Consider the following 10,531-nt stretch of genomic DNA (forward strand, 5'->3'; position numbering starts at 1 on the left):
TAGAGCTGTTACCTTAATTATTCCTCCCATCAAAGAATAAAAATCAAATAAATAATCAATACAGCTAATTGATTCCATAAAATAAAATCAGTAATGAAATCAAATACTTGTTCCACAAGAATTAAATCGATAATTTAATTCAGAATATTTGATTTCATAAAATAAGCTTTAATTGGAATAAATCACTGAATATCATAATTATATATATTTTATAATTACAATAATATATATGACATAAGAGACATACTTTAAATAAAATTTCTTACGGCAACCCTGCGGTGACTATCAGGAACTTTCGACATCCTCACAATGCTCCCCCAAATCATCTAGCATGGTCACTGCAGTAGCTCCTCCTGTCGACCACCACTGTGAAATGAAAAATGCACTAGTTTTTTCTTCTTACTTTGGGAAGCACTTTTCAATTTTTAAATATTTTTAAAAACATTTCTCAAAATTTTATTAGACGGACTTTTGTTTGTGAACTTCATATACAAAACTTTTTTCAATCGTGTCTCCCTCCAAATCAATTTTCAATTTTTTTTAATCATTTTTAAACTCAAAATTCACAGCATTCTCAAAATTTTTCCAAACCAACCATAATAAATTAAGGACAAAAATTTCCTCCAAATCAGTTTGGAGAAAATATCTTCCAACCCGTGTAAAATAGTACTAAGTATTTATAAACATTTAAATTGTACATTAAATTCTTAACCTCATTAATAACAATTTACTAACTTAAACTAAATTTAATGTGCTTTTTAAATGTTTATAGATACTTGGTACTATTTTATATGGGTCGGACGATATTTTCTCCAAACTGATTTGAAAGAAATTTTTGTCCATAAATTAATAATTTTGGGCTATTTTTGAAAAGATCACTTCACTACAAGTTATCTTTACATCTAAGTTTGAGCATAAATAATCGAATCTTGCTATAAAAGAACAAGCGCTCGTCTCCCATTCTCCAACCTGATGCCAAGCAACCTTACAAAAGACAACAAGCTTAGAGGGAAAAAAAAAAAAAAAAACAAAAGACAAAAAGTAAAAAAGCAATTTCAAAAATAGAACCTGCCTTCACGGTGTGATCTGTCTCTGTCCTCGCTGTTATCAACTTTCAAAACATATAAATCACGCTCCCTCTCTCTCTGTCTCTCCCTCTCTGCACAACCCATGAGACCTGGTTTTTGTAATAGAAACCAGGTCTTAACCTTAACCAGCTCCTGATTTTATATATATATTTTTTATTTTTCACAATTGTTTTTTGTAGTTTTTCAGTTTCGTTTCGACAATGAACGACCTCTTAACGGTAACTCTTTATTTCATCCCTTTTTGTAAATGTATTTTATTTTATGAAATCTGTGTGTCTTGGCGCGTTTGTTTGGACGTGTTTAGGAGTTTCTTGATCCGGGTTTGTCCTGATCTGGACCTTGATTAAGAAAGCTGTGTTGATTTTACTTGACCGTATTTTAATTGATGAGGTTGGCGCATTTTAATTGGGGGGGATCTTAAGTTATTTTCTGTTTGGTTGGTGGGAAAAGCTAACATTCACAATTTAAATTGTGGGTTTCGGAGCAATTTGTTTGGTGCTCGAGTAAATAATGAGTTTCGCTGAATTTAGTTAGTTGTTTGGGTTTTGAAATGTTTGTAAATTCTATGCGTATATTTTTGTTTCTCTGTTTAATGGCGCTTGAAGCTTTGAAAACGAAAGATGTTTTAAATTGTGATTTCCTAGCCACCAAGTTTTGTTTCTGAAATGTACTTCATTTGCAAATATTTCAACACCCAAGAGATTTAAAGAAAAAAAAAGTTTTAAGTGATAAAGTGCATGCTAGGAATTAAAATAAAAAAACAAAGAAAGAAGAAAACAATCAAGTGGCAAAGTCACTTCAACTTGTCTATGTTTAGAATTCTGAAGTTTATTTCTCTAAAATATTGAAGTGAAATTTCATCTATGTTGTTTGTCACTCTCATCTGCTCGCTAATCACTAAAATGCAGGGAAAACCTATATTATTCTTAGACCAATAGATGTAGCTGCCATTCTCTATTTTCTTATTTTTTTAGTTTTCTTACCTTAATGTCAGTTTCCTGTATTGTTGGTGCCAGCTGATGCATATTCTTTTAGATAGGTCAACCCATACTACTACTCAGTCACATAAAACTCAATCCGAGATCACAGTTTCCTTCATTTCTCCTCTCACTTTCTTGTTTTCAGAATTCCCACTAAGCTACCTTCTACAGTAATCTTATATATTTAGTTAGGATACTTCTACTTATATATATATTTAGGATAATTATTGTTGTTCTTTTTTTCGGTTAGAGAGGCCATATTCTAGGCAGGTTTTATGGAAATGTTTAGTATAAACAGTGTAGTTGGAATTTATTAGTTTTTAAAGTATTGCACCTTAGCTTTCACGTTAATAGGTTGAAAAGGATTTCATGAAAAACTAGAAGTCCATATTGGTGGTTCAGTAGGCATACCTATACTGTGTCCTCACAAGTTTGTGTTTAAACTTTGGGTGCTTATGAATCTACCTCATATCTAAGATACATAAAATTTTGCTATTGGGCTGCAAGTTTGACTCTTCCCCCCAGCCTGTGGTTATAAAATTAGTCATAGTCTTCTATATATTTATTTTCCCTTTTCAGTCTAAATCATGTTTATGTGGTATCTTTACATTGATCTGAATGGTAAAAAATGCATTTAGGTAGTTGACTCCAGTTTTAGGATTGACGCTTTATTGAGCTGTATATTTCAACTTGATATTGCAGGACTCATTCGAGATCCCTCGGGGTCAAGCTTCTAGAGGTGGAGATATAGAACTAGGAGCAAATGCTCCAATTAATTCAGAACTGGGCTTGGAGAATTTCTTCAAGCAGGTGCTTTAGCTAGATTTTTTTGGTTATTCTGATCTTCCTGGCAAGAAAAAAGATCAACGTCATTGTCTTCCTTTTCTCTTCTCTTCTTCTCTTTCATCTATTTATCTTACAATCCTTCTGTATATGGTCTTTAATAAACTCACCATCTTAAGTCTAAGAATATATTTCGTGTTTCCAGGTTACAGAAATTGAGAAACAATATGGGAAACTGGACAATTTACTCAAAAAGCTACAGGTAAAAATTTACATATTTGTTCTGTTCCTTGCTGGCCAAGGCTATTCTGCTACTTGCCAGCCTGCCATAACTGGTCAGCAAACCGTGTTTTAAGCATTTATACTGGCATGAATTTGGATATCCTGAGTCTCTGTTTGAGTCAATTTATATTTATTACTAAAATCTTGAAGATAGATCTTTAGAGTCACTGAATATTTATCTTTTTAGAGACGCTCGATATACCCTAAGAAAAATGTTACAAAATAAAACTGGAGTAAAAGAAACGATAGTCATAATATAATTTGAGGTTAGAGGAGTATACTTCTTGTGTATTTGGGTTGCACTCCTTGCGCTTTTATTGAACTTCTTTTACTTGTAGAAAAGAAATAGTAATTTGAGGGTCGAGAAGTATGTGTTTCTGATCACACGTGATTGTTTGAGGAAAAAATAGGATGAGGCATTTGTAGAGTGGAGGGAGGGGGAAGAAGCACTCTACCATGTGGTGGAGGATTTGTAGCTCTAGAATGCAGGTCTTACTGTAACTGGTTTGTCTGAAAATATATGTACCCATATTTTTCCACCGCACCATATACTGCTAATTTTTTATATCCCGTTCTGGCTTTAATGATTGATAATCTGTCAAAGTGTGGCTCATTAGATTGCTTTTTTTATTTTTTATTTTATTAAATATTAGGTGGTTATTATGAATGCATCATTTTAGACTAAGCGGAGGCCATTTTCACCTGTCATAAAATGGCAGTGCTTATTTGTTCAATTGTGCTGAATCTTTCACTAATTATATGCTTGTCTGCTTTTGTCCATTAGTATGGAATTTTGGAATTTCAAATAGGCTTCACACCAAGATGTGGTGTTTTCCAAGGATCTTAAAATAGGGATAAGTAGGATGAAGCTGCAAACAGGTCCCAAGGATAGGTCTGTTATGCCTAAAAACCAGCAACTGAAACTGATCTCCTGTAGTGTAGGTGGAGTAATAAATCTGATCAGAAAAAAAAAAAAAAATGATTTGCCAGTGTATTAAGAAGCATAAAAGTCCATCATAATTTACATAAGGAAACAAATAAAAGCGTTTCAAAAGTCAAAAAATGAAGAAGATTGAAATTTCATTGGGTGTAATTTTACACTCAACATAGCAGAGAACTCTATGCAATTTAATGAAGCCTAATATGCAAAATCTTAAAGTATCGCCTTTGTTTTTTTTTTTTTTTTGTGCACGATTAGGGAAAATTTGAGTCAGCTTAAAAACAATTTGCACAGATGATTAGAAAGTGTACATTTTGGAAATGGTTTCTTTCATGACGAAAAGTATTTGGTTAAATGTGCTTCTGCTATCATTTTTTATTTTTTTGGTAAATCTTTTATGCAGGATACAAACCAAGAGTCCAAGGCTGTGACTAAGGTTCCTGCAATGAAAGGTAATCTCTACTTAGCATTTCTGTTGATATTTCATTTAAAATTTTCATGTTTCATATGTAGGTATGCTCTTTTTTATTTTATTTTTCTTTTATTTATTATTTTTTTATAAGTAAAAGCCATACGTTAATTTGGCATTTATGAGGGTTAGATAAATTTTAGCATACTTATGTGTCGTATTGTTTAAGCAGAAATGTTGATGGACATTGGACTTAGTGGCCAAATTGATATAATCTTTTAAGTAAACCTTAAAAAAATTTAAAAGTAAGGTTGCTTTTGGATGAATTTAAGACATCTTAATAGAATTTAAGACAATTTTGAGGAGTTGTCCATTTTTGTGTTACTGTCCTATGACTTGGAGGAAAAACTGAGAAGTACAAAAAGATTTTCATTTAGGTTGTGGGATATATTATAACTACAAAATTAGAAATGAAGCTTCGCAGAGAAGCCATTCTGTTGGAGAAGGAATTAAAACATGATTTATATCATTCTTTCCTCATAATAGAAAGATAGTAATTCAAGGTATGTTCAAAGTGATTGTAAAAATCTTATGTACTTAAAGCAAGCATATCAAAATTGAAAGGGTGTAACTTGTTTTAACATATTTTGATAGGATCATTTAGACTGTATCTTCACATAAATGTTCCGGCATGAAACATTTTCACATCTTTTGGTATTTGGTGTAGCCAGAAAAAAATTCGGTCAACGAAAAACATTTTATGGATAAAAGGAAAAACTAAGACTTTGCAGGTGGAAAATGGCTTCCACTTTGCACCACTTCCAGATATTATAACTTCTGCTTTCATTCTCCACATCCTCCCAGATTGACTTAGTTGCCCACTCGGCTTCTCTCCTTGCTTATATGAAGGATGTGTCATTAATTCCCGGGCACACTGGGGCTTAAAAGATGTGGGTGATGAGGTTTCCTTCTAGTCCACCTTGGTCTCTGGGTACGAAGACAATTTGAAAGAGTCTGAGAGGAAGTAGCATTGAGGGAAAGGAAACCCTCCATCGGGTCCATAACTCAGCAAGAATTGGTGGAAGACATTGGATTGACAGCTAAAAATGGATAGAATCTGTAACATTCTTGGTTTATTTTGATTGGGATCATTGCAGTGCAGAGGGTAATTTGGATGGGTTGTGTTTTGATGGTTTCTGGTTCTGGGTTTGTCTAGGTGCAGTGGGGGATGAAATTGTTATGCTTTTCTAGAAGAGTTGACTGCAGGATATAGCTTTCCACTTTTGGGTTAGTTTGGGAGTGATGGTGGCTAATTATTCTCAACTAGTCAAACAACCGAAAGCATTTCGGCATCATTTTAGGGTTTCGGCCAAACTGTAAAAAAGTAGTAATTTTCCTAAAAAAAATTCTATCGTCAAAAAATATTTTACATTGAAACAAATATATCCTTATTAATCCATCTCATTCGGATAGATGTACAAAACCGTAAGGTAGGAACCTTTTACGCTTTGCATAAATTAGTTGCAGTAAATGGTAAGCATATTTGGTTATATTTGAACAGTAAAGAACATTGCATGTATAGGTCAAAGAATAGTGGAAAGAAGCATCAACTATCACTCACATTTTTACCGCATTATCTTTTAGAGAGGAACTTCTTGATCTATTCTACAGTTTAAATTATTACAAAAATCATTATATATTGAAAAATGGGATGAGATGACATCCTTCATAGTCTCTCTGTGTGTTTGTTTTCTATTCATATGGTTAATCTATGTGGTAATGTGAATCTAGGTAAGGTAAATTATATGAAAATAGTGATTCTTAGTTTTTGAGGAAATCTGGATTTATCGCTATAATAATTTCTTACACTGTTACCTCACTAATTATGTTGGATCCTGCTGTCATCTGCAGCAATCAAGCAGCGAATGGAGAAAGATATTGATGAAGTTGGAAAAGTTTCTCGTTACCTAAAATCAAAAATTGAAGAACTTGACAAAGAGGTTTGACCTTTTGTTGCTTCTCAGTGCTTTGTACTGCCTGGGTTGCTTATGTCGCCGCCCTCATGCCTCCTCTTTTCTTTGTGCTCCAGAATTTAGCGAATAGGAAGAAGCCTGGCTGTGGAAAAGGAACAGCTGTGGACCGCACAAGAATGGCAACAACTATGTAACTTATTCTCAAACTTGGCCCCCTTTTTACTTCTTTTCTTTTTTTTTTTTCCTACTTTTCTTTTCTTGCTTGAGATATGCTATGATTAGACTTAACAAAATGAAAAGAATGAGCTGTGCTATTCTGAGATCATCAATAATTTGCTCCTTGGATCCAAGGGAGATAGGAGAGAAAAAGTGTGATATATTTTGTCATCATAATTCTAGTTAAAAGCAATGAAAAAGAACGTTCAAAATGTTATCGCTTTAATCCGATATGTGAATCACTAAATTTAATCCAATACAGCCAATGTGCAGATCATATGAATAATATAATGTGCAATTGGTAGGGAAGTCAATGGAAAAGTCATTTGTTGTCATTAAGTTGAAATTCTTTGTGATTCATTTTCATGGAGTTGGACTCTTTTTAGTCACCAGCTTTGAAATATTTTCATGTCTCAACAGATTTTCTTGATCAAGTCAACTAAGACTTGTCTGTTTTTTTTTTTTTTTTGGCAGTTCCTTGAAAAAGAAGTTGAAGGACAAGATGGCTGAATTTCAGGTTGGTGGTCAGACTTATGGTTCTTTGGATTATGTTTTCCTCTTCCAGTTGTTCTTATGTCATCTCAAATTCACAGTTAAAAATGTTTGCAGACTCTACGGGAAACAATCCATCAAGAATATCGAGAGGTCATTGAGAGGCGTGTCTTTACAGGTTTGAACTTTCACCTGTTGCTGATCAAAAAGTCATTTCTGCAGTTTGATTTGCTAGATTTTTCATGAGAAGGAATTAACCTCTTTGATTCACCTGGTATTGTGATTGTTAGTAACGGGCACAAGAGCTGATGAAGAGGTGAAATTTTTCATTCTTTGAATTCCCAAGTAAATCTAAAACTTTTTGAGATCTTGTTCTGATCATTTAAACAAAATGCAGACAGTTGAGAGATTGATTGAGACTGGAGATAGTGAACAAATTTTCCAGAAGGCAATTCAGGAACAAGGGAGAGGCCAGGTTTGTCATTCCTTTCTTCTGAAGCAATCATTTTCTAGAAACAATTTAGAGTACGCTTCCACCCCACCTCTCTGTAGCTGGGCTAGAAACTCAAATCTGTTTACATTCTCTCAATTGTTTTTTTAAAAATTTTTATAGGGTGGGGGGTTGTCCTGGGGGGTGGGGGCAGTCCAGATATTTCGGATCAGTATTCACTAGGCCAACATTTACATGAAGATAAAGTGATCAAAATTAGTACACCTCATTTTGTATACCTTGGTCGTGTTTGCAGATAATGGCCACTGTAGCAGAAATTCATGAGCGCCATGATGCAGTTAGAGAAGTGGAGAGGAAGCTTCTTGATTTACAACAGGTGCTTTAAGTTTCTTGCACTGATGCATATTGAGATATCTATTTATGGTATACTGCAGCTACGCAACCTAGGCTTCTGGAATTTCTAAATAGCTTCTCCCTAATTTCAATGCTCATACAGTTAAATGGGAAAAAGTTCAATACCTAAATAATATTCTGCTTTGGTTGTTGCTTAATGGGGTTTTCTACCATCTCTACATAGTCAGTTTGATGATGGGTTTGGCTTATGCTAATGCAAGCCCGAGCTTAGTCAAGTAGCTCATGAGCTGAGCATTTTGCCATTTCTGCTGCTGTAGTGTTCACCAAGTCCTACATGATGGCAAAGCAGAGATTCAGCCTTATTTGGATGTCAATCAAGATAGATTGTTAAAGCCAAAGTGTTAAATAGGCTCTTTGGCAAAGTCCATAGTGTAAAAACAATTACACCAATCAAGATAGATTCTTGTTTCTTCTTCTAGCTAGGTGTAATCTCCTGTATATTTCCTGTGTACTTTAGTTGCCCCTTTTGCTCTTTTTATAAATTGCAATTACTTTTCCCAAAAAAAAAAAAGAAAAATTACTAATTCATCTAAAAAAAATTACTTTCTGGGAATGGCACCAAACCGTTAGAAATAGTATAATAAGTTACATAGAAACCATTGAACATCTCTTCCTAAAACAAACATGACCCAGCCATGGAAGAAAGGCCAAGTCGTGGTCATTAATGTAATTTTCCATTTTAGCAACTTAGCACTTTTCTTGTGTGTTCTGCTGTTAGGAGTCTCTTTAGCTTTTGCTTATATATATGGAATGTTGGCTGGTTTTCATTGGTGGATAATGCTGTAAACTCATTTTGACCGAACATCTTTGACATAGCGGATATAATTGCGGTATGCCCTTTTCTTTTCACTTTTGCATTACGCAAACACATCTGAATGGATAAATAGAGTTTGCATGTGTGCAAGAAGGAGAAGAAGAAGAAAAAGAAGAAGAAGAAGAAAGCATATTTTTGGATGAATTTTTTATTAAATTCCATGTCTGTTGCAGATATTCCTGGATATGGCGGTGTTGGTGGATTCACAGGGGGACATGCTTGACAACATAGAAGTGCATGTAATTGAGCTCCTCTCTTGAATGATGATCCTTCCATGCATTTCTTTCAAATAATTCTGTCTTCACTTCTTTTTTATTTTTATTTTTTTATGGTCAGGTGTCAAGTGCAGTAGATCATGTGCAACAAGGAAATACTGCCCTCCAGAAGGCGAAGAAACTACAGAAGAACTCTAGGAAATGGATGTGCTTTGCAATTATCATCCTTCTTGTCGTCGCTGCAGTCATTGTTGTGGGTGTGTTCAAGCCATGGAAGAGCAATAAGGGTGCTTAGCTGCTCATCGGTCCAATAAATGTAGAAATGTACGAGCATCACACCGTTGATATATTTTAGACTCGACCATGAAATTTCTTTATCTGTTGTCTACGCTTCATAACCGGCCTCTCGCCGTCAGTCTATTTTATGATTGGTTGAGTATTTTTAATTGAAATATGTATATCACTGTATCCTATATATATATATATAAACTCGTTTTCTTATTGTTTTTTTTTTTTTTTTATTTAGTGAAAAGATGTCTTTTAAGGTCCTTATCCTGGACAAAATGAAATAAAATTCTGTTACCACTTTTCGTAACGAACCTTGAATTAGGGGTGAGAAGGCGGGCGGTTATTAACCGCCCACTAACCACTAACTACTTTTGAAGGTGGTTAGGAAAAACTGCTAATTGCTTAGGTGGTTATGGCTTTAAAAAAACCATTAACCACTTTCATAACCCGCACATAGCAATCGCCTAGACGGTTATGGTTAGCAGTTTTAAGTTTTGAAAAAACCATTAACCGCTAACCATTACTAGTTCATAATCTATGCTATGTTCAAGATTTTTCATTATAATTTAATTTTAAAATTTAAATGCATATTTATCGTACTTTTTATTATATGTTAAAAAAGATTATATAAAAATATCACACATCTTCAAATAAAAAAACATTTAAAGTTGTACACCAGCACATTACTGAACATAGTAACACAAAGTTACAAAACAAGACACTTAATTTTATTTTAATCCATAAAAATTTAAACATGTTAAAATATTTGTTTCCATATGTGTAATTTATAACGAAAAGAGGTATATAGAAAAAATAAAAATAAAAAAAAATGGCAAGAGGAAACTGAATTCTGATTATTAAAGCATTAATAGAAAATTATAAGAAATTAATTGTGATGATACTTGTGTAATATTGTAACACCCCTAAATCTGGCTTTGGCCAGTCTGGTAGGGTTACTAGCAATTACCCCAGTTTAGCTAACTGGTAGCTAAATGGATAACCGCCCCTCTAAGCAACATTAGAGTTATTGCATAAGAATGTGAAATAATTTGAGATATCTATTCATCAAAGGAACAAGTATAATCCTCAATTCAAAGACAAATAGTAACTCATATATAAATAGTAACTTAAGCAAACCTAATATCTTAATCTTAGATATGCCTTGCCACCCATCTGTTTCTAACGA

At 33.7% G+C, this 10,531-nt stretch overlaps 1 protein-coding gene across 1 annotated transcript; it reads left to right on the forward strand.

Annotated features, from left to right (window-relative positions):
* The first annotated feature begins 1,062 nt into the window (after positions 1-1,062).
* Positions 1,063-9,558, forward strand: LOC132191950 (syntaxin-132). The gene is made up of 13 exons (XM_059607093.2): positions 1,063-1,306; positions 2,771-2,878; positions 3,057-3,113; positions 4,477-4,525; positions 6,394-6,482; positions 6,572-6,645; positions 7,146-7,188; positions 7,281-7,341; positions 7,454-7,479; positions 7,561-7,638; positions 7,910-7,990; positions 9,016-9,081; positions 9,179-9,558. Exons 1-13 carry the CDS (start codon positions 1,289-1,291, stop codon positions 9,350-9,352), a joined length of 924 nt encoding a protein of 307 aa, XP_059463076.2. The 5' UTR covers positions 1,063-1,288; the 3' UTR covers positions 9,353-9,558.
* The last annotated feature ends 973 nt before the right edge of the window (positions 9,559-10,531 follow it).

The sequence above is a fragment of the Corylus avellana genome, chromosome 10 (genome assembly GCF_965113065.1).
Source record: "Corylus avellana chromosome 10, dhCorAvel1.hap1.2, whole genome shotgun sequence".
NCBI lineage: Eukaryota > Viridiplantae > Streptophyta > Magnoliopsida > Fagales > Betulaceae > Corylus > Corylus avellana.